The following is a 25,941-nucleotide window of genomic DNA, read 5'->3' on the forward strand; positions in this document are numbered from 1 at the left end:
TTGGGGGGGGGGGCTCTTATTTTCTAAATCAGTCCAGCTGCTTTTTGACACCTGGTTGAATTCCAAAAAGCAGTTACAAGGTTAAAACTCAGTAAAAACACAGTAAAAAAGGAAAATCACTACAACATTGCAAACAAAAGTAAAAACAAAAAAACACAAGGAAAACAGTATTAAAAAAAAAAAAAAAAAAAAGCCCAAACTGTCTTATTTTTTTATAGCAAGTCGGTCTCACTCACTGCTCTGTGTTCTTCTCCCCATTCCACAGGTGGTGGGGGGGTGCACTAAGCATGCTCAGATGTCTATGGAAAGTACAAGGTCTATTCTATCAGCACATTTTGAAGTTTTTCTTATTGAGCAAACGGTTGAATATTTTTGAATATTTCAAATAAATAATACATTCAGAACGCTCACCACAGACACGTTAGGGGTTAAAGGGTTAAGAAAATTCATACCTCATTGAATGTACAATTACATATAAAGGTTAATGTTAATATCAACTGTATGTGTTCAGGAATGTCCATAGTGTTTGAAGGCAGCAGAGAGGACTACTTCTCAGATCTGATGGCCTGGGCTCAGGAGAATGGGGCTTCGTGCGACGGCTTCACTGTGGCCGACTTTGGGGCAGAGGGTTATGGTCTGCAGGCCACCAGAGACATCAAGGTGAGCTCAACACTAAATAATGAAACAGACAGCAAAAACAATCCTACTGCTGCATTACTATTCTGTACACCACACCGTCATCATCATAGGCCTCAATTTACCATATTTCAGGGCTTTTATTTACCCCCAGCTGCAGAAGGTACAAGGCCTTTATTTGAAAGAGGATAGTGTTGGAGTTGGACCTTTATTTATCATTTCCTCTGTTTTGATAAGTACAAATGGTCTTCATTGGTGTGAAATTTTCTTTTGATCTGCTCCTGTGTGTGACTATAAGTACCATTTACAAATACAATACTTCTTTTAACCTTTTCATACTGAAAGAGCTTGATTGTGTCAGTGGATATTTTTATTTATTTAACCTTTATTTAACCAGATAAAATCCCACTGAGATCAAGATCTCTTTTACAAGGGCAACCTGGCCAAGAGGTCAGCAGCACACACCATGATGAAAAACATGTTGAAAGATTGGTGATAAAAATAAATTTTAAAAAAGGCAATTATTTAGTAATAAAAGTAATAACAAACAAGTAAAAACAACATTTTTTTAAAGAATGTAGAAACCATTCATAGCTTTTACCAGCAGGTTTTGTCTTCCTGATGTGTTAATACTATACAAATGACAATTCAATGAAATCATGAGACACACACACCTGCAGTGACTGAAATTAGACAATAACTCTAGATGAGTGACATGAGTGATCTATAACAGCAAAGTGGTGAAAGTAGCTCGATAATATTAACCTATAAAGACCCAAACATCCACTGGTGACCAAAAGTATCTACTGATCTGAACTGTTTAATTCCTGTTGATCCATTAATCCTATCAATACATGTAAATAATTGGTGTAAAATACAGTTTGTTGTCTTTTCATGGTCATCAGATATGACCCATTTGGACGTTCAGAGGCTCCATAGTTACCGTGGAAACACTGTCATCTTCTACAACATTGATTCACCAGTAAAACCCATGGAGTTGGATCAATGACAGTGGATGGACACACTTGTTTTAGGTTCAGTTAATGATAGATTTTACAGAAAAAGTCATTTTTTTTCTATTTTTGAAGTAATAACCCCCAACTTAATCTGAGCTTTAATGAGCGTCCACATAATCAATAAATTAAATATAAGAAAATACCTGATTTCCTCTTAAAATGCAAAATACAGAGGATAATATTATCGTAAGTGGTGATAAATCACGTAAGAAAGGTTAACTACAGAGAAAAATTACTTTGGGAACTGCCACAAATTAGCACTGGGTCTTTATGGGTTAAAGAATTTTTGCACATTTTGTTCTTTTTTAACTCTCTTGTATTTGACAATCAGCTTTTATTTTGTTGGTGGCAACCTCACTTACTCCTATAGACCAAGGTTGTAATTGACTCCTAGTTTTTATTGAAGGAAATACAGTAGTTACAGCTATTGTGATGTTTAAGTATATGCATGATGGTAAGTGTCGTCTGTATAACGTGATATAGTGACAATGTAATGTCTCATGTGGAAGCTACAACACTGATATTTTACAACTGTCATATCCTTTTAATCTCTCACATCATAGTCACGAATCGCCAAGGAGATTTCCGCTCATCTATTAATACTATTGTCAACACAGTTCTGTTGAATAGGTCATCAAACCGTTCCTTTTCCTCCTTTGTAAGATTGTTGTGAATGAACAATAAGGCTAGTTTTTTAGAGGCTTTATCTTTTGTACTTCCTTATGAGCAGGAGTTCCTCAAACTGAACCAAGCAGCCGCTGAGTGAGTTTGTACAAACAAGCAAACTTCATAAAATGCAACTGTGAGAGATTTAGAGTGAAAACACAGAGATTTTGCTTGAGGCCTCCTGTGTTGAATAATAGTCTGTCTGTTTTTGTGTTTGCATGTGTGTGCAGGCAGAGGAACTGTTTCTGTGGATTCCCAGAAAGATGCTGATGACGGTGGAGTCGGCCCAGAACTCTATACTCGGTAAGGACTTGAAATGATGAGGAAATCATCAGCTCTGACGCAAACAGAAAAAAAAATATAATCAAACAAGGTGTTAAGACCTAAAAAAATCTCCTTTATCATTGTTGTATTCTAAACAGCATATAATTGTTGTGTCAGTAGTATATGAATGAATACCCGTCCAACACAGAGTACAGTTTATCTCTGGGGTGTCAAACTCATTTCAGTTCAGGGTCCACATTCAGCTCAATAGGATCTCAAATGGGCCAAACCAGTAACATAATAACAGTGATAAAACTTAAATTACATGATGAAAAAGTTTACATCTATAAAGTTTCCGTAAAAATCAGATTAACATGAACAACCTGAAATGTCTTTGGAAAAATAAGTAAAATTTTAACAATGTTATGCCTCAGTTTATCATTTACACATGTACATTATAACTTACAGATCACAATGGATCTACAAATACACAAAACGTTTAGGGACAGGCAGAATATTGTTAAAATGGGACTTGCCACTAACTTTTCTTAAGACATGTCGGGTTATTCACATTTCTTTGTAAAAGGATAGTTTATATATATAAACATTTTAATGTAATTGTACTTTTTTACACTAAAACAAAGAGAAACATTTGTGGTGGTTATTATGAGAGTATTTTACTGGTCTGATCCACTTCAGATCACATTGTTCTGTATGCAGAATCTGAATTAAAATGATTTTAACATCCTTGAGTGTTTAATCTCTTTAGTGTAATTTTTGCCTTTTCACAAATTCATCCCACGGGCCGGAGTGGACCCTTTGGCGGGCTGGTTTTGGTCTGGGGCCGTATGTTTGACACCTGTGGTCTGTCTGGGGTGGTTTTTATCACCAGATGTGTGTGCCTGTTTGGCTGTTGTGCGCCCATTCATTCACCTCAGATGTTGTGTAAGATTGTCAGAACTTTTCCCAACTTTGTGTAAATGTTAACGTTTAACCCAGCAGCTGTCTGGGGTTTTCAGTTTACTCAAAGCAGCGGTGTGAGTTCATGTAACCTCTGTTTCCAGGTCCTCTGTACAGTCAGGACCGGATTTTACAGGCTATGGGCAACGTGACGCTGGCCCTCCATCTCCTGTGTGAGCGAGCCAATCCGGCATCATCCTGGCTGCCGTACATCCGCAGCCTTCCACAGGATTACGACACACCGCTTTACTACCAGCAGGAGGAGGTGCAGCTGCTGCTGGGCACGCAGGCGGTGCAGGACGTCTTGAGCCAGTATAAGAACACTGCACGTCAGTACGCTTACTTCTACAAGCTGGTACAGGTGAGAGGACAGGATACACTCACACTCATTCAATAGAGCCAGTGTTTGTTTTGCTGTTCTGCACTTTTTTTTTTAGTAAGGTGATACCAACTCTGATCCACACTAAAACATACTAGGGAACTGTAATGCATTGTAAAGCAGGAGCAGACATTAAGGGGAAACAAACCACAAAATTTGTAAATACACACATTCCTTCTGCAGCCCTCTCCTCTCAGTCCAAATCATTTTCACTTCATTTTATTTTATTTTGCTCATCACCAAATACATGGTATGGAGCACAAACACCATATCATAACAGAAAAAAAAACTAAATATCCAAAAATAAATAAAAAATAAATGCCCTGATGCCGCTGTGGGAATGAATTGACACTGTTCCAAGTGTGTGTGTCGAGTCACAGTCACATCTGACTGAATCTGTTCATTGATCAGTAATTACAGCTGTCAATGCATTGTCATGTCATTCAGTAGAGCCAGTGTGTTTACCTGACAACACCAATGATCAGCCAAAGTCTGAGCACACAGAAGTGGGTAGAAGGTTTCTTTCCTGTAAGACCATTGGATAATACTGGGACTGAATGGCAATTGTAGAACTTTGACCCCAGTTGAACCAAACTAGTAATCACACATTGCAGTTTCATGCTTCTTTTACATTATATACATTATATAACACCCAATAATTTCCCGTTGGGTTTAATAAAGTATTCTGATTCTGATCCATTTGGCTCAGTTATCTTTGTGTTTTCACTTTAAGTCTAGGAGCAGTCAAAAGGACTTCACCTAATATACCTCCATCCTGTTATCATTACATTACATGTGCTGTGAGTCCTGTACTTTGTACTTTTACTTAGACACTGACTGGCTTAAATATTGGTATGTGTCTGACATTGGTGTTGTCATCTCCTCACTTTTCACCTCTTCCACCTCCTATTTGTTTTTGTAATTTTTTTTATTGGTATTGATAGCATTGTGTATCTTCTGTAACTGGTCTGTTAGTCTGAACCTTCCAAAAAGTGTTTTCACTCTGTAAATGAACAGAACAAGTCGAGTATGATCTGGCCTGAGACCAGGATGAGACCAGCTCTTGTGTTTTTTTTTTTTTTTTTTTTGTAATCCATACCATGGTGTAGAAAAGTTTTGCACCTGATAATTTTGTTTGGACTGAACTAAAGATTCTAAAAGTCTACACCAAGCAAGGCAGCTGTAATCAGTCCCTCTGTAGATGAACAACTTACTCTAAGGCTACGTTTAGGCGATAACGATTTGAATCAAAAAAGCAAAAGTGGTGTTGCATTCTCACTTTAAATTCCGTGTTTAGATGTGCGTTTTGGGGGGGAACTCTGCATGCACATGGACACGCAAAAGTATGTGAACTTTCCTATTTATCAGTGTAGTATGCACACCAGGTGGCTAGGTGGCATCACCACCACCAAGACCAAGCACTTGCATAGAACCTTTTTACTTCTTTTCCTGTTCTCATCCACAGCTGTCTGGTTCATCTTTGCAATATTGGCGCATCAATAATTTGATGAAAGTAGTTAATGTGCCTTCTCTGCTCTCTACTACTCTCTATGAAGATTCGAGACAATTGCTTTACTATTGGATGTAAATTAGAGCGTCTAGGGCAACTTGAAGGTTCATCGCAGGAAAATAATCTGACATGTGGCTGTCCTGTACTGGGACGTGCCTGTGATCTAAACTCTAAACGAGAAAACATACTTTTGCGTTTTCAACCCTTTTAGACGGTGGCGAGAGTGGAGCATTTTTAAGATTTCCACTCTGGAAGATGGTGTCAGTTTTTTTGTTCTCAACCCCCAAAAATGCAGTTGCAGTCTAAACAAAAGGCACATCTGATCAAATATTTTCACCTGAGAGCGTTGTCGTGTAAACTGGGCCTAAGGTAACAAAAACAAATGTATAAATTCTCTATTCCACATATGCCACTACATCCTCCTAAATGTTACACTCTGGACTTTTAAGACTTAACTTGTTTGGCATCTCTGTTATCAACTTGATATTGCAATTCCGTCGCTGTATTTTACATTGTTTTATATATTAAAGTTTAAGAGGTCCTTTAACCCACAGAATGTAGGTGAACCAGGGCAAATTAGTCATAGCCTGTATAATAATAAAACCGTAGAATTTAATAATAAGAAAACCAAAACAACAGTTTGCTTGGTAGTTAATAAAACACTTCTAAAAGAGGCTTGGTTTGCAGATAAATGTACAATTGAGACAAAAAAAGAAAAAGAAGAACTGAAACTCTGAAATAACACTAGAGTATGTGTTCTTTTTTGGTCACAGCTGTCTGTCAGGTAGACAGAACCACTTACATGAACTAAAAAGTGTTGAAAGCCACAACTGTGAAGCCTTCACCCTACTTTTATTCAGTTTTTTACTTTCTATTATCAGCAGTAGTGAAAAAGAAGTTTCAACTTGTGACTGAAATGCTGCCATTGACCAGGAGGGGGAGGCATTGGGCTATGATCGGAGTTAAAGTTTAAGCAGAGATCACTTGATATATCATACAAATAGTTTGAGGACCATAGTTGCTGATGTTTTTGACAGGCTCATATGCACAAATTCAATTATAATGTGATGTATGACAACTGATTAACATAGTAAGATCAGCAAAGTCTTTTTGCAATTTGGGAAAAGATTGAATATGTAAACTTTAAAAATTATCAGAGAAAGATTTTTTTTCTTGCTCAGTTTAATGCACCAATGAAAGGAGTCAGAAATGAATATAATGTAGAAAGGGAGTGATTATGGTATATGATGAAACACTGGTTAACACGCCCAGACAACAGATAGCGGGATAGTAATCTCCAAATATGCTAATATCCCATTATTAATGTGAAGCGTAGTGGAATGACAGTCATGTCGTGCTCAGTTTTGATCAGAAATCGCCACAGTCCTTCTCTCTGAAGTCCCACTCTTCTTCATATATCAAAGAAGCACAGAAAGAAGAGTTTGTCAGAGAATTCTTTCTTTTTATCAGTAGCTAGGTGTTTGTTTTAATTAGAACACATACAGACAGGGGCATGAATAACTTGCATGTTAAGATAGCAGACATGATTTCCATATCTGACTGGATGTCTTTTTTTTTTTTTTCTTTTTTGTTTATAGAATGTATTACAACTATGTTTTGATGAGTATATTCCTTATACTTTCACTACATTTTAGACAATTTTTGATGGGTTAAATGCACATAATTCTTGTAAAGCCATTGAGAATAGTACATGCTGTAGTCAGCCCCCTTTTCGAGATGGACTTGAAAGTGCAATTTTAGTGGCATCCACTAGGGGGGAGTGTTGTGTTCTTCCTGATTCACTTTGAGCGATGGAAGAATCACCCATACTGATTGGAAACTGTTTTGTTTGATTCAGTGGCCAACATTTAGGGCTGGTAATCACCTTTCTGTGTTAATACATGAGACTGTGTTGTGATTTAATGTTTTTAGAGAAAATTAAACCTTCTATTTCACAGTTTATCCTCTTGTAGCTCAGTAGAAACATATTACAACTAATGTGTCCAAAGATGAGTCAAAGCTGCTTAGTTCTTAGTATTTGGCTGCGAATGAGGACCTGAGGGACTTGGACTCCTCCTACCTTCTTTAATTTGTATTCACCAGTTACATTATAACTATGTAAAGACTTGCATATTTATCAAATGTCATTGCTGGGGTGGGATGTAACAATACACAGGTCTAGTACAGGCACGTTAATGATATTATACCTCATGCCATCTATTAAGGGTACTTCTTTTGCATATAGTATATTTTACACATTGTACAACATAAAACATGCATTTATTTATATATGGTATAAGCATATTACCATTACACTGTATAGATACCAATCTGATTATGAGTGTCACATTAATTTTAGTGTTGATGGGATTGATATTTCAAGTTGAACAACTGTGGACTGGGGTCACTATAATGACAGTTTACATGAAAAGTCAATTCATTGGCTGGTATCTCCCTTTTTTGGGGGGGTATTACTTTATTAGGTGTCCACTTCCACGCTTATCTAATTACTAAAATAAAAAGTAAGTCTGTCTCTAAAAATCCAACTTGACGTAATTAATAAATCCATTTTTTTTGTCTTTACTTACATTAATTCCACTTCATATTTCACAGCTATGTAGATTGTGATGGGTATTTTGGTCTTTTCAGTTTGACCAGAACCAGTTGTATAAGAGTGAAAATTCAGTGCAACCATATCACAAACTGAACAGCTGGAAAAATGGATGGTCATGTTCTGGATGGAGCTGAACCACAGTTTGTTTAATTTACAGTATGACACCTGTTTCTGGCTGGTTGGAGTTTGAACCAATTTCGTTAATTTATGGAAGGCTATCATGACCAAATGAATGAAAGTAAGCAAACGGAAGAAGATAAACGTTAACTTAATAAGCTAAACGTGTTTACACAAGTGAGATGCATGTGTGGATGATGACTGCAGGATGTATGCATTTGATTGTTAAATTGCAGTGTGAAGGGGAGCTTAGCTGGACCACAGTAATACAATGTTAAAAAAAAAAAAAACAGAAAAAAGTCTCAGTCACTATAATAGTTATATCAATACCAGTAGTTTGTAAAAGGTCTTGCATTGTATTTAAAGTGTACCTGTACTGGTCATGTTTACAGCATTGATTGTGCGTTGCTTATTACTTATAAGGCGCAAATTTGGTTACAAATCGCTAGAAATGCACCACACTGGAACTTTTTATTACGTGTGAGGGCAGAGCCTATGGGCAGCAGTTATTGCTGGAAGTGAGGTACCCACGTTGATTCTAGGTGCGAGTAAACAAGCAGCAGTCAGTGGGCAAGATTGAGTGGAAAGCACGTGTTCAAGAAGCAAACTATGGCCAGCAATTTTGAGAAATGGGTGTAAATGGTTACTTACTGTGCCACTATTGGTGCTGGAACAGTAACTTAGTACATGTACGTACTTGACATAAGTTATAAGAACCGCTAGTATTATAAATGATTTTTTTTGTAATGGCTAGCAATGAAAATTCACTACAGGTCCCCTTTAATGATGCTACACAGACTCGCATTCACACAGTTCTACAGTTGCAGGAAAAAAAATATTAGACCATCAAAAGTCATCAAAAACAACAGTTGTGCAATCGAGTACTAACTCCTGTGTGTATCATGTGACTAAAACAGACAGAAAAAAAAAACATGGAATGCCTAAAAGCACTGTTTTTGGCAGTACCATGCCATAGATATTGATATAAGAACTGAAGTGATTTTGGTTATTATCAAGAAAACATGGAAAATGGATAGATATCAGCTTTGAAATTAAACTACTATGAGCTATTTTTGTTGTTATCATTATATTTGTCCTAACAAATGTACCTTTAGTTGTACCCGGCATTAAAATGAACAAGAAACTGAAGAAAACAAGGGGTGGTCTAATAATTTTTTCTGCGACTGTATCTCCTAACCCTGAGGCAGAAAGTTAACCCTCAAAATGTGGGTTCTACCTGTGGGGACCTCAGTGACACGAGTCCCCACAGGTCAATGTGCATTCAGGTCAAAGTTCCGGGTGAGGAACACACGCTCTCCCAGCTCGGTGTTGTACTTGGCTTGAGACGGAGACTTGACGAGGAGGGCTCATGGAGGTGTGTGTGTCCTGTCCCCTTATCTTTGACACATCTCCTTTCTTAACACACACTCACACACATACACTCTCCTCGTCGTGCTGCCTCCTTGCTCCGTCCCCACCTCCTCCTCCCCTCCCCTCCCGCCTCCCCCCTCACCTCCCTCCTCCTCAGATGACCGGGCTGGAAAATTAGCTTGTCACATTGGCTTTGAATTGAATTGACCTGAATGTACCTTCCTCAAAAACCCCTCTCTCTCTATCTCACTCTCTCTCTCTCTCCAACCCCCTCCCCCATCCTCCATCTCTGTGTCCGGTGTGTTGGATGTATGATCAGCCTCGCAGACTGATGTATGCTGATGTATACAGATAGACACAACCATTACTGACATTCACCCAAACACAGAGACATACCTCCAGAATGTACATCCGTTTCAGATCATAATGCAGGTCCCACTTCTGATGTTTGTGGCCATTTAATCTAAACCTAAAATACTGTGTGTGTTTCTGATGCTTTCATCACACTACTACAATTTATTTTCACTGTGTTTTCTTTTGAACTTTTTAGTTGGTTCATCATTTTGGATACACTTTTGTGATTTCTTTCCAAGAAGTGAGATGAGGATCAATATCAATTTCACATCTGGGCATTAGAGTTGGAGTTTGTTTGTGGGGAGCTTGGTGTAGCAGCTAGGCCTCCACTGTCAAAGTCACTTATTTAGTGCCTTTTAATCTTTGTACTGATACAAAATTATCAGTTATATTATGTTGTGTACAGTTGGACATAAGGTGCACTTTTTATGTATGCAAACATATCCCTTTAGTGGCAACTTAACCCCCCAGAAAATGAGTATTTATTGCCAAATATATTGTGTGTTAAGGCCTCTCACGTGATTTCCACAAACATTATAGGGTTCTATGTTGCATTGATATTCCAAAAACACACTTATGAAAACCAAAACCGTCCACAAACTGTATCACTCCCTGAATAGACGATAAAGCTTGTTTTTCCACACACATCTGTATTATTGTATCATCAAAGTTTCTTCTTCAAACTAAAACTCATAGCGGGTTATTTTGAACAAGCACCAAAATAATCTTCATGTGCTGCATGTGTTGATAGTTGACATTATAGCTTTGTTAGCTTAGCTTTGTTTTTTAGACAGAAAACAGACACAGTAAAACCACCAATCACCTCCTGTACAGTTTGGGCTGTCAATAGCTGCACTAAAGATCTGTGTGGAAAATTTCGGTTTGATATGTTTTTGGTACAGTGGATGGTGTCGTTCTAAGTGCGTTATGAAATTTGACGTGTTACCAGAAATATAACTGGTCTTCACGAAAACAATGTCGGCACACCGCTCTTGTTTTGTCAACTTGTCTCTCTCCATTGACTTAACTGACAGGGAATCCAAAATGCTCCTAAATCGGAGACCTTAGAGAAGACAGAGGGTCTTCCAACTCTGGCTAGTTCACGTTCAGCATGTGTATGGTGTGTGTACCACTTAGACGCCCGTGTAGGATATCAAATGTTGCACATGGGTTCTGCTTACGGCCACCCTGCTCATATTGTGACATAGATTTCCACTTTAAGGCTCATGTGGAAACTTAAGGCAAGTGTCTTCGTTCTTCACCTAGGCTACATCTATTTGTACGGTACATCTCTGTATTGTATTAAAGGCCCCGAAACAAAATGGTTGGTACAAAAGAGTGCACCGTTAAACCCCTAGTGTGGAATTTTCAGTTTAGTTTAAACCGTGGATCAAGAAACAACAACTTAGCAAAGATTATAACATCACATAATAATGTTACAAAGGTACAAGCCTTATAATCAAACTCACCTGTGTAGAAGAAACGGTACCATTTCAGTATCAAACTCCATTCGTTTCATTTACAGCTGCGTCCAGTGGTGAAAACAACAGTGTTTCTAGCTTTTATCACTTTGTCTCTTTCTTTGACTCTAAAAGTTGTTTCTTAGCTGTTCTTATCCAATCTCACCACTGTCTGACACTCTGGTCAAAGGCGTCATGGTGTACGTAAGCATGATCATGGGAGACTGGTAGAGTGACTCACTACTCCCTCTAGTGGTCACATAAATCCATAAGACCGCTGGGGTAAAAATATTCACTTCATGTCTCTACATTCCAATACACCGCCATATTCAACAGAAATCTCATAACATTTTAATATAAATACTAATGGTATTTTTAGGTCATTTTTTTAAATATGTGAAAGTAGAAATATTGCAACATAGCCCTTTTTTAAAGGTTTTTTGGTAAATTGAAGAATTATTTAGATTTATGTTTCCTGTTTTTTGCATTTGTGTTGCTGACTCTTTGCTTTACATCAACATGAATCACATGGATCATGAATCATCTGTTGGATAGTTTATTTTTATTCTTTTTAATTTGAAAACACACATCTTCCCTCTGCAGGTATTTCGTCTCAGTCTAAATCAAGACCAAATATAAATATAGATAACCTGATGCTGTTTCATGTAACTATGGGAAAATTAAACTTCGTCTTCAAGCTTTTACATTGAGAACAGAGAAGCATAGTCATGTCTATTTAAATCCTAACATCTGTAATTACAGCAGTCACATATTACATCCCCTTTCGGTTCCAAAACACCTTTGAGCAGTGATAACCTCCTGTTATAAGGTAGATCTACAGCCAAAAACCAAATGAGTTGATGGAATTCTTGTTTCCACTCAGATCACTTGAATGACTTAAGGTAAGGCTAATGGCTAATGGTGAAAGATAATGGTGGATTTACCTAATAATGCCAAAACCGATCAAGCATTGCAGCCTTAAATGCTGATATTAATCTGTAATAAATCAAGCAGAATCCAGTGAAATGAGGGGCGTTCAGTTTTTATTTGCAGGCCAGATTATAACATATGGTTGGAAATGTGTAGCCTATAGCACTGGGAAAACGCCCCCCGTAGGCTGGTACGCCGCTCTGTTATACTTTAAAAGATTTATTCTTTTTTGGCCTTTATTTAACAATGGAGAGAGACATGAGATATGTGTAGAGTAGGGGAATGTCATTCAGCAAATGGTCTGGCCTGTTGGGAATCAAACCAGGGACTCACTGCTCAGGGCATTTGCACCAAAACCACTCAGCTGTTGGGTCGTCCTCTGTTATGGTTTTAATTTTAGCTCTGAGTGAATAACTCCACTTCGTCAATTAGCAGTCCATAATAAGTGCAAGATTTCTTTTTTGCATCAGTCATTGATTCTTAAGACTCTACCTGGACTTCGTCTCTGTCCCCCCCTCCTCCCCTCATGTCTGTCTTTTACCCATACCTTCAGCCTCTTCCAACACACACACACACTCTCCACAGTGGCACATGATGGATGACCCTTGTCTTTGGATGCTAATGCATCAAGAGCTCAGCGTGCACTGCTCTGTGTGTGTGAGTGAGTAAGGGGAGGGGGTACAGACAGTCCATTCAGCTGATTTTTTTATTTATTTTTTTGCACCCATGTGTCCATCTCTTGCGAGCTCTGTAGTGAAAGTGTAACCAAATATGTCTGGTTGTCAGGTGTTCCTCTCTCCTCTGCTATGCATATGAATATATAAATAGAGGAAGAACTGAGGAATGAGGGAGCTTCTTAAGATTCGTAATAGTATATATACAACTAACTGATGGCTACATTATAGAAAACTCATCAAAGAATGATGTGAGTATTTGTCATGATAGCTTAGTCTGGAATAGAGTGGCAGCTATCAGTTATTTTTATAACTGATTAAGCTATTGATTATTTTCTTTGATTTGATTAAATTATTATTTGAATAGGTGACAAAAAGACATGTTGAAAATGGCAAACAACTTGTCCTTTATTCCAGAACCAGCTGAAACAACAACCACAAGGTAAAGAATATAGAAAAATATTTATATAGAAATAAAAAAAATATATGTCTATAGATAAATATTTATAAGCAATAAACCTGTTAAATGACATGTACAAACAATATGTGCACTGCACTCATCAACAAATTTGTATCCTGCTTACTTACTAACTTAACCTCAGATGGAACTCACATGCAACCTGAGAAAAAAATAAAGCCAAATATTTGTGTAAAAGTTTAAAGGAGTAAGTGAGGGTTCCAATGAGGAAAAGTGAGCATATAGACATTTTCTGCCTTTTTATCTTCATCATTTCTGAGCTACACTCTGTTGTTTGTGTTGATCCTGGTGTCATGTGCATCGCATTAAGTGTCCGTGTGAAACACAACAGTGGAACCAAAGCTTTGATTCTGAAAAACTGTAATCAAATATGTTTTTTCGATTAATTGTTTCAGCTCTAGTCTGGAGTCTGGCTGGGTGATGTGCAGTACTGTTCAAAACTCTTTGGTCACCTTTAGTGTTGTTGTTTTTGGAGGATTAGAACCTAATAGATCTACGTCTTCTTTCTTAGATTTTTTTTAGACAGGCAAAATTTCGTCAACCAAAGACATAAGAACATCACAAAACCGAACATGTTACACAATATCCTGCAGGTTAAATAGGACTTCCCAAACCCTTTAGTGCTGAAAAACTAAAGAAGAATCACTATGAACACCACATAATGCAACACTCTGTAAAATATTCTATATTTATGTTGGTTCTCTGGTTGTATAAGATGAATGTGTTGGTGGGAGGAAGAAAAATGAAGGGAGACTCCTGCCAGCAACTAATCTATATTAAAAATTTACATAATTTGTGGTCGGTATTTGTGCTATAGTCATTTCAACACTGGTTACAGCAGCTTGTCTTGTCTATAAACCTGTTCCTCATCTCTCTGTACATTTATAAAATATGTTCTTTGTACCTTTGATACATGAACTCTGGGTAATGTTCAGAGAATAGGTCCAGATCTTGCCTGGAGTTACCCTTTTGCACATGAATGTAGCCAAGGACAGGGAGTTACCAGACTCACACATTTGCTTGGAGGGAGTATACCAAACAATCTCCCGCCCCTGTTCGTATTGTGCATGAGCTCCCCTGTAATTTCCAGACATTGCACCAGGGAGAAGGCGGCGTCACGTCCGAGTCGACTTACCTGGACGTCTTTCAGCTATCCTTGTGCACGCCTAGTTCAAATGTGAACAGGGTAAATGTGTTGCCAGAGGAAATTTACATCCCTTAATTAGTTTTCTTTATACTTAAAAGGACAAAAAGAACAGTCCTGCATTTACAGTCATAGTAATCATACCCACACAGTGTAATAGACTCCTCCCATTGCTTTTCATTCAGTTGGAGAAATGAGAGCAAAGGTATTTGTTTCTGATAATCTGCATTTATGTGATCAAAGTCTGTTTAACTTGTCATAATTCTCTGCACTTAGCAAAAGGAATGATCAGTGTCGCCATAGATGCGTAGCTTTTCACCTCAAGAGATAAAGCCCCATCAACCTCTGTTTTACCCTGAGGTGTCGTGTGGCAATAGACTGATATTTACTACAAACTAACATGCTTAATATAGTAAATCAACTCTGTTTTTTGAGTAAAGGTTATTTACAATATTGTGCCCTTTCATGCCACAGCCAGTGAAAACCAGGGTGTGTTGACATAAATTGAAGCCCACAAGACTAATAACACCAACCCAAGAAAAAGTTGAGGTGAATTTGATCATGTCTTGCATTTATTTTGCTATCCATTAACTCTTTAACATCCACCAGGTCTCCACTGGCACATTTTAGGGTTATGTAGGGCAGGAACTCACAATTTTGCATCATCAAAAATCAGCTGGTATGATAACACAGAGTTTACAGAACCCAAAACCACTGGGTCATTTTAACATTTCTGTTAATGAATGAAATAAAAATCATATTGCCTATTCATTGGTGATTTTTAAAACTAATCAAAAACATATTTTTAAGCTCAATGGCCACCAATATTTCCCCTTGCTGATACTTTTTTTGCTATGCTAAGCTAGCTATGCTAACTCTGTGTGGCTTGTATGTGATTAGAAAGAGACCAAGTTAGATGTTAGTCATTTCTTTATATTGAAAACGTAATGTGGAGAAATGAGAGCAAAGTTGCTGTTTTCAACAAAAATCACATTACATATTCATTGGTGATATTTAAAACTAATAGAGCATAATTTCAAGCTGGATAGCCAACAATCATTTCTCCCTATTGATAGCTTTTATGCTGTGCTAGGCTAACTATGCTAACTCTCTGTGGCTTGAATGTGATTAGTTTAAACAGGCTTAATCTGCTATGTAAAGAAATCAAGTTGGATATTAGTCATTTCTTTATATTGAAAACATAATGTGGAATGAATGCTATTTTCAACAAAAATCACATTACATATTTATTGGTGATATTTAAAACTGATAAAGAGGATATTTTCAAGCTGAATGACCACCAATTATTTCACCCTATTGATAACTTTTATGCTGTGCTAGGCTAACTATGCTAACTCTCTGTGGCTTGAATGTGATTAGCTAAAACATGCCGAGTTAGCAATGTAAAAGGTAAATAAAAAACAAACCGTTAACTCACTTTATTATCCCCGTAGGAAAGTTTGGTCTCTCCATTTTACCCATCCTAATACACATACAGCACCTAGTATTAGCATTAGCATTAGCATACACATATTAGGAGCAGTGAAGACACGCCAGGACTAACTCCAGATCTCCATCAGTACCATGATCAGGGTTACCAACAGGAGAATTATCCTTCATGTACTTGTTTTTAAAGACGCAAAGTTGCATATTAGTCATTTCTTCATATTGAATAAAATAATATCCTTATAGGTCCTAATATAAAACCAACACATCCTCTTAGCTTATATATTTATCTTCTACCCTGGTCTCTTTCAGCTTCCTTTTGCCCGTTGATAGCTTTTACGCTCTGCTAGAGTAACTATGGTAAATCTGTTGCTTGAAATTGATTAGCTAAAACATACTGCGTTAGCTATGTAAAGGTTTAAAAGGTTTTTAAAAAAGTCAACTCATTTTATTGTCTCTGTAGGGAAGCGCAGTTTCTGCATTTTACCCATCCTAATGCACATACTGTACCAAATATTAGCATTAGCATTAGCACACGCATATTAGGAGCAGTGAAGACACTCTCGGCACTGTGATCAGGGTCAGCGGCAAGAGAATTAACCTGCTTTTAAAGAGGCCAAGTTACATTTTTGTCATTTCTTCATATTAAAATAAATAATGTCCTTAAAGCTCCTAATATAAAACCAACACATCCTCTTATCTTTTATGTTTCTGGTCTCTTTTAACTTCCTTTTACTTTTCCCTCACTTTACTTTGTTCTTACTCTTTGCCCCCTCCTTCCATTTTATTTCCCCCTTTTCTCTTATGTTTCTTCATTATGCATTCCTCTGAACTCCTCTCCCTCCCTCTCTCCCTGTTTAAGCTCAGGACAGTTTGCAAATGGCTCTCGTAGGTGGCGGCTGTGGCTTTAAATGGAGGAACCGGTGGCATCGGTGCACACACACACACTCCAACACACACACGTACACAGGCACACTCCGTTTCAGGCCCAAATTGATGAGGCAGATTTATGACGGCTGCTGGCCACAACAAATTAAGTTGACAGTGATGTATGTGGGGGGGCGAGTGTCACACTGCACTAACGGACCACACACACTCACACACACACGCCTGCCCCAGCGGTGGCCCCCTACTCCCAGTCCTTCTTGTTAGGCGTCCCTGTCAGGCAGCCCCCCTCCAGCATACCTGCATAATGAAATTCCTCATACTGATTTGTGTTTTTTTTTTTTCTTCTCTCTCCCTCTTTCCTCTCGTCCACCTTTTCCCTCCATCCCCAGACTCATCCCGCCGCCAGCAAACTGCCCCTGAAGGACAGCTTCACATTTGATGACTACAGGTCAGTGTGTGTGTGTGTGTGTGTGTGTGTGTGTGTGTGTGTGTGCTGGTACGTCTTCGTCCTGTTTTTAGATTGGTCACATCTTCTTCTTTATATCTCTGTGTTAACTCTTATGAACTGGAGCAACAGCTAAAAGAGGATTTTGCTTAAATCCAACTTTTTGTCCAAGTCTTATTTTAAGATAAGAGTTGAGTTTATTGATCCCACCATGTTTACAGCAACACAAACACAGAAGGACAGGCAGAAACACACAAGAGTGAAACAGGAAATAGAAAAGACAATTTTCTATTTATATAACTTGTACAACTATATGCAAATATGTAAATAATACACTGTGTTTATATGTACGGAACATTATGTTGATATTTATATGATTCGGGGGGAATTACTGTGAACTGTTGTATAGGCTGATGAGTGTGGGAAGGAATGACGAAGGAATTGAGTTATTTTGTCATTATTTCTACAGGCAACATGAACGTAACATTTACTGAGTTAATTGCTGGAATGTGAAAACGCAATGAGACTGTAGTCAGGTCAGATCAGATCAGAAACCTTGGAAACAAACCTTGAGGTTAGCCAAATATGTGTGGGAAAAGGTTATACAGTGACAGTTATTACCTAAACTGTTGTAGCTCTGGCTGCAATTGTCAGTTACTATTGTTTTTTGCTTTTGCCCAATTATCACTGTCTATTTACAGCAGTATTTCAGTGTAAACCAACCTGGGATCAAATGCTTGTTCAGGTGTTACTCCCCATTTTAAACCAATTTCATTTTTATCTTTCAACAAAACCTGCAGTAGAAATTTGTGGATTCTTCCTTGTTTGTTTCCTTGTTCCTTAGAAGATGCAAACAACTTCTACTTTCCAGTTTTCACGACTACAGACTTCTATCATTTTCAGTTTTAATTGATGAAATAGATACTTTTGTTACTGCTGCTGTTCGTCTTTGGGTCTGGTTATTTGCCGATTCAGCGCTCAATTATATAATATTTATAAGATGTTCAATCAAATATGCGGAAAATTTAACCAAGTTTGTAGAAAATTGGCGAATAACTTTGCAAATGAAGGCACTTTTCTGCAAAATAAGATTGGTCGCCTCAGAATTAACAGCTGGCGGCACTGGCATCATGTAGCATTTTATATATTCTTTTTATGAGGGTTTCTGTGGGTCATTAAAAAGCATTAAAAGTCATTTAATACATTTTGTGAAAATTAAAGCCTTAAATGGCATTAAAAAGCATTACATTCGATGTCCAGAGGCATTAAAAAATTAAATACACTTGATGGGGAAAAAAAGCTTTGTGGTTTATGATTTATTTTGATTATATAAACATTTAATGATTTTGATGGAAAGTATAGTGTCATGATTGACAGGCAGAACCCTTTATTTGGCTATTGTTTATGGCCTATACACAAAGTCACAACACCGGATGCTTGGATTGCAACGTGCTGCAGCGAAAGAACAGAGGGAACATAAGCAAATGTCGGGAAAATGCAAGTTTCAGCAGAAGTGATTGGTGGAGGAACTATTCAGAACCTGGTTAAAGCCTGTTGAAGGTAAACCGTCATAAAACTATGTATAAAACTGTATCTGCAGTTGGACATGGGCATTAAATTTGTTTAAAGGGGCATTAAAAAGGGTATTAAAAAGCATTAAATTAGATTTGCTGATACCTGCAGAAACCCTGTTAATATATTTCAGTTTTTTTATCCAGTCTCTAGCAAAATAACATGACAATGACCTGCCCCCAACCCTCGCAACTGTGACGCTCAAGTCAAGTTTTTTGTTGATGTTTAAACTCCACTTCCTTTTTCTCTTCTGTGCAAGTTAAGAAAGTGGATGGAAATGCACTCGATGGCAATGACAAAAATGATGTAATGAGGATTTAACTTGCTGAACTAGGCGTCTGTGTATATTATTATGTATATTTACAAATGTGAAAATGAAAAGATTCTGTGCACAGCCACCAGATCTTTATGGATCTTGATTTTTGGTCTGACATTTTGTGCCTTGTCTACACTAGTGAGGATATGCTGGAAAAGGAACATTTTTAAAAACCCTGGCTTTTGTGTGTCTGTATGGACAGAGAAAACAGACTAGAAAACAATGTTGTCTTACCTAAATGTGCAAATGCCTGTTTTTGCGTTGTATAATGAATCTGCTCCTGAAATATCAAATATTGTTAACATACATGTATAATCAAAGTATTACCTGCAGTAGATTCAGATCAGCATGGAAACATGATCGTTGAAAAGTGGTGAAAACTCTAGAAAGAATTCACATCAAAACTTGTAAGTGAATATAGTGGTAACTTTATAATTCGACTTGTCATTGCTGCTCACCTTCATGACAGACTGAATCCTCTGATATTGAATCTAATATTGAACGCTGTATCTGCTGCGTTCAATATTATCTGAAGGTCTGTTACATCTACAGTTTAACATCCCATAGAAATGATACTTTGTCTGAGCATTTGTATCCGTCTGTGGTCGTTTTTGACTTGTAGTGTGGATGAGATACCTTGTAAGACCAAGGTCAGGTGGACAGATTTTTCTTTAAAGAGGAGGAGGATATTATCTGCTTTAGAAAAAATATCTGTATTAGTGTGGATGTGGCATTAAGGTCATTAGACAGTGTTTTCCATCACCTTCATTTAGATCAGGGATGTCAAACATATTTTATTTCAGAGGCCACATTCAGTCCAATTTGATCTCAAGTGGGCCAGACCAGTAAAATAAAAGCAGAATGACAACTCAACCTGAAAAACCTGACATTTGTTAAGAAAAATAAGTGCAATTTTAACAATATTATGCCTCAACCTATCATTTATACATGTGCATTATGGATCAGATCTACAAAGGCACAAAAAATTTAGTAACAGGCAGAATATTGTTAAAATTACAACTGATTTTCTTTATAAATTTTGGTTTGTTCATATTTGTTCCAGTTGTTTCCATTTAATTGTTAAAGGATAGTTTGTTCATGTAAATATTTTCATAATTTAATGTTTGTCTTTTTTTTGCACTAAAACAAAGACAAAATATGTGGAGTTGTCAGGATTTAAAGGCATAATGTTATATTGTTGTTGTTTTTTTGTTCACATTTAATTAAAGAGAAATTTTTGAATCATTATTAATAGGTTATTTTGATATTATTTTACTTGAGATCACAATTGGGCTGAATGTGGAACCTGAACTAAAACAAGTATGACACCTGTGACTGTGAATATCTTCGGTGTAAATTTTGCACTTTGCAAATTCATGCCAAGGGCTGCATGTTTGACACGCCTGATTTAGATACTGTTTTAGCTCAGATACTTATAAAATCATGGAGCACTGGAGTGGTTCTGGTCACATGTTTAATGTAGGTTCGTCTCTTAATTCGTCAAATATCTGTAGAAGCAGGAAGTTTTCCTCTGAAACAAAACATGAAGTACAAACATTCTGGATATGTCCTCATTGTGGTTTCCCAAAGGTTTTACAAGTTCATTATTAATTGTTATTATTATTATTACTTTATTATCACCTCTCTGATACTCATTTCTGCTAGTACTTTATTATGTGCAATTGCCTGTGTTTTTTAAATGTATTTATTTTTTTACATAAATTATTGTTTTGCTTTTTTCTTGTCGTATTTCTCGTGCGTACATTTGGTGTTATACTGCTTAATTTCCTGAGGACTCTGCCCAAAGGATCAGTACAGTTCAACTGCATCTAATCTAATCTAATCTAATCTAATCTAATATAATCTAATCTAATCTAAGTTTTCAAATTGAACCCAGATTCCAGCAATTTGTTTAAGGATTTTAACAAATGATGGATTTAATGAACATAACTATGAATTTAAGACTCATCTGTATAAACTGAAATGATGCTTTTAAAATTCACTGACTACATGTGACCCTCCTCTCTGTTCTCTCTTTTCCTTCATCCTTTCTCTCTCCTTATCTGATGCCTCCCTCCCTTCTGTCTGGCAACAACTTCCTCCATCTTTATCCACACCATTGTTGTCACATTGACGATGCTGTTATTGAGTCATAATAGAATATGTCGCTTCACTGTGTGTGGCCTTTCAGTGTAACAGACAGTGATCAGTTGCTTTTACTGTGGATAATAGGTGGGCTGTGTCCTCGGTGATGACCCGTCAGAACCAGATCCCCACTGAAGATGGCAGCCGGGTCACTCTGGCCCTCATCCCCCTCTGGGACATGTGTAACCACACCAATGGACTGGTGGGTTCTTCACACTGACACAGACACACACGCACACACACACACACACACACTTGGCCAAAAATAGAACTAGTGGTGTATTTGCATCCACTGTAGGTCATCATTCTTAAAACTAAAGCAGAATGATGAGGTCCAGTCCTGAGTAAAATTGCGAGTAAAAGTGTTAATTATTCATATGAAATGTATTTGAAGAGAGAAAAACCACTGTGTTGAATGTCCTTTTTTAAGTTTCCTGCATTGATAGGAAGTCATACATGGACTTTCATTTAATTAGTTGAGTTCTCCTCCAGTGAAAGTACCTCCCACTTCTATTGATTGATCTCCTGCATCAAGACCCCATGACTCTAACAGAGCGGCAGAACCTGACAACCTCACAAATTCAACTTGTTATTGATTCTTGATAGAACATGCTGGTGAGATAAAGGGACATTGGTCCTATTATTTTTGGTTTCAACCCTTTAAAGGCAGCACTAAATCATCATCACAATAGAAAAATGGTGAAAAACAATAAATTCTGTGAACATGCAAACAGAGAACTGGGGAAAATGCTGTTTAGTATTAGTAGTGCATTATTAAGAGTCCTCTCTGGTCCAGTTTTTCTTCTTTTTTTTTTTTTGATAGTAGATTTATTATCTCCGCCAAGGAACAGCGGAGGTTATGTTTTCATCGGGGTTTGTCTGTCTGTTTGTCTGTTAGCAAGATGACTCAAAAAGTTATGGACAGATTTTGATGAAATTTTCTGGAAACGTTGATACTGGCACAAGGAACAAATGATTAAATTTTGGTAGTGATCGGGGGGAATGATCTGCCTCGGTGGAGGTCTGCGTTCTCCGAATGCTTTTCCACTTTTTCTCTGTTGTTTTTGCAGATCACCACCGGCTACAACCTGGAGGATGATCGCTGTGAATGTGTTGCGCTACAGGACTACAAGGAGAACGAACAGGTGAGGACACACTTGTTTGGCCTTTACTGTTCTCTGTTCCCAATCTAAACTCTATTCATGAGTTCAAGACCAGTGATTCTCAACTGGTGGGTCATGACACAAAAGTGGGTCGCAAGCCTTTGTCTGGAAAAAAAATTATTATTTTTTTCTTTATTTTTTTATGGAGCTAAGCCCTGCTCATTCACACTCCCCAACAGTAGGTGGTGGTAATGTGCTGTAATGCTAATTAAAACCATGTATTTCACAGCATAAAAGAAGACCCAAAAGTTTGTATCCAAATTATGGTGAATCTCAAGTATGACGCAGACTACAAAAGATATGGTTTTACTTACATTGAGGACAAAAACCTCAGTGTTTAATTGTTGAATAAGTGACTGAATACATTTTTAATTTTGAACTGAGTGCACATTTTAGTTTTTGGTTAAAATGTACCTAATTTAGTGTTAAAGGGAATATTTCCCTCTTTAGCATTAACACCTGCTGCTCATTTTGGTTTATTATTGTGGGGTAATAATAAGGGGTATTGTTTTTGGTTTGGTTTGTTTGTTTGTTTGTTTCTTTGTTAACGCTCTAGCAGCAAAACTACTGGTTGAAACCATATCAAATTGGGTTTATAGATTGCTAGTGACCCAGAATAGATTTGATTACATTATGGGAAAAGTATGTCAAAGTTAATTTTTTTAATGAATTTTTAAACCCCCTCCCTATTTACTTATAATGGGTGAAATTTCAAATGTCTGTAACAGCAAAACTATTGGTTGAATTCATACCAAATTAGGTTTATAGATTGCCAGTGATCTAGAATAGATGTGGTTACATTTTGGGAAAAGTAGGTCAAAGTTCAATTTTTTTTTTTTTCTTTTTTGTTCTCCCATTTACTTATAATGGGTGATATTTCAAATGTCTATAAAAACTTCAATTTTGATTCAATTTACTTCAAATTTAGCACATATATAGAGGCAGTTCATTTGCTGACATCAGCGCATGCATAGACATGATGACATCAGCAGGATCGATGCCAAAATAAGCTACAATACGTGCGAGGGGCGGGGTTTGTTGTGCCTGGAACCACTTGTTAAACTTCTCTTCTGTGTTTTTCATACTGTTATTCTGTATTATCTCAGGTTCAAAACACACCATCCTTTAATTTAAGAAATTTGAGAAGTTTAACTTTTATCAGTTTGGGTTGTGGCTTATCATTGGGGGATGGTAGTGGGCCTCAAAGCCAGACCATTTGAGAACCGCCACTTTAGACAGTAGGTAGGCATGTGTTCTGTCCTGTACGATCAGACTATTGGATAAACTACAGAGGGACTAGTTGGCTGATCTCCTCTGGTCTTCTCCCTCCTCTCAAAGAAAGGACACGCTCCCTTCATAAAAAATGGCCGACATATTGCCTGTTGTGACGGTAATGGTGTCGACGCTGATGATTTATCCCTCCCCCAGATCTACATCTTTTACGGCACGAGGTCCAATGCCGAATTCGTCATCCACAACGGCTTCTTCTTCCAAGACAACGCCCACGACCGAGTGAAGATCAAGCTGGGCGTCAGCAAGAGCGAACGCCTGTACGCCATGAAGGCCGAAGTACTGGCACGAGCCGGCATCCCAGCGTATGTCTTGACAAAACACTTCTCACCCTCTATTTTTTTTAATTTTTTTTTTTTTTTTGCTGCTTATCTATGAACACCGTGTCTGCGTACGAGGCTCGCAGCGGTTTTACGTTCGGTCTTTAATGTGGGTCAAGGACAGCTTTAGGCTCATCGCTAACTTCACCCCACCCTTCTATCGCCTTGTGCACTTTTGTCTTCCCACAGTAGATATTCCAACCAATTAGGCCCCCCTTTTGGCATAATTGAAACACATAATATAAATGTTGCAGCAGGTTTCTTTTTATTTTTTTGTATTTTCTTTGCCTCCCACCACACAGAGTATCAATTTACCATCCGCCCCAACACTTTCATCACCAAGAAGCTTAATCATTTTATCATTAGCCTCTTAATTTTATGCAGCATTCTCTGCTCGGCATTTTTAATCAGACGCCTTTTAATCTCTTATTGATGACAGTCTAAATCTCAACAGTGGAAATTAAATGAAACAATCCCCATTGTTGCCGTGGTGCTCTATTAAACTGACAGATATGCTCGTAGATCATTTTCAAAGGAAACAGCAACAGATTCGCTGTCGGGGCCTGGTGCAGATGCTGAGCGGCTGCTGTCATCGAACTGTTTTAACAACGAGAAAATCACTCCCACTCTATTTCATCCAATATGTGGGAATGAGTCGAGTGTGCACATACAGTGGAATGTACGTTTACAGAATCTGCAAATGTTAAGTCTCAAGTAAGTCTACAAAGACCTTAAACATGAGGCCCGCTGGCCAAAACCGGCCCGCCAAAGGGTCCAATCTGGCTCACAGGATGAATTTGGAAGATATTAACAATCAAGGGTGTTAAACTGGTTTCACAGGTTCTACATACAGACCAATGTGATCTCAAATAAAATAATAGTATACTATCCAATAAATAATGACTCCAGATTTTCTCTTTGGTTTAGTTTGAAAAAATATTCCATAATGCCCATAAATAAAGACAACTCCAAATTTTTCTCTTTTAGTTCCAAAAATAACAATAAATTGTGAAAATATTTACATTAACAAACTATCCTTTAACAATAAAATGTGAATAACCTGAACAGCTTGGAATGTTTAAAGAAAATTAAGTGCAATTTGAACAATATTCTGCTTGTTACTAAATGTTTTGTGCCTTTGTAGATCCGATCCATAATGCACATGTATAAATGATGAGTTGAGGCATAGTATTGTTGAAATTGTACTTATTTTTCTTAAGAAATTTCAGTTTTTTCGGGTTATTCACATCTTTTTGGTTTGGATAGTTTGTAAATGTAAATGTTTTCGTAATTTAATTGCACTAACACAAAGAGAAACTTATGCAGTGGTCATTATTTCTAGAGTATTGTGCTTATTATTTTACTGGTCTGGCCACTTGAGGTCAAATTGGGCTGAATGTGGAACCTGAAAGAAAATGAGTTTGACACCCTTGTCTTAGCAGCTCCATTTTTTTTTTTATTTAACTTTTTTTTTTTTTTAAGTGCAGTATTTTCGACAAAGAGTTAACTTTCCTCAGCTGAATGCTCTATTGCTGGAGCAATGGACAGAGGGATAATTTAATAGGAAGACTAGGGGGAAGGCGGCTGTAATGTGTTTGTGCGCTGTAATAATGTCGACCCTGTGCTACCGATCGCCACATCGATCACTTTGCTGAAATAGGGGGAAAATATTGTCCTCTCCGCAATTACCTCGGCCTGTAATGTTATGATGTGGAATGGATTCTGCTGAGTCCTGGATTACACTTCACACACTTTTTTTTTTTCTGTCGTTTTGTCCCGCTGC

At 37.5% G+C, this 25,941-nt stretch overlaps 1 protein-coding gene across 1 annotated transcript in view; it reads left to right on the plus strand.

Annotated features, from left to right (window-relative positions):
- Positions 1-25,941, plus strand: part of setd3 (SET domain containing 3, actin histidine methyltransferase) — a 42,460-nt gene that overhangs the window by 5,029 nt on the left and 11,490 nt on the right. Inside the window, exons 4-10 of the mRNA XM_030127727.1 lie at positions 512-660; positions 2,549-2,621; positions 3,647-3,903; positions 17,297-17,355; positions 21,473-21,587; positions 22,456-22,530; positions 23,977-24,143. Of these exons, the coding sequence (XP_029983587.1) occupies positions 512-660; positions 2,549-2,621; positions 3,647-3,903; positions 17,297-17,355; positions 21,473-21,587; positions 22,456-22,530; positions 23,977-24,143 (895 nt within the window). The remainder of the gene's footprint in view (positions 1-511; positions 661-2,548; positions 2,622-3,646; positions 3,904-17,296; positions 17,356-21,472; positions 21,588-22,455; positions 22,531-23,976; positions 24,144-25,941) is intronic.

This window comes from Sphaeramia orbicularis, chromosome 22, assembly GCF_902148855.1.
Source record: "Sphaeramia orbicularis chromosome 22, fSphaOr1.1, whole genome shotgun sequence".
Taxonomy (NCBI): domain Eukaryota; kingdom Metazoa; phylum Chordata; class Actinopteri; order Kurtiformes; family Apogonidae; genus Sphaeramia; species Sphaeramia orbicularis.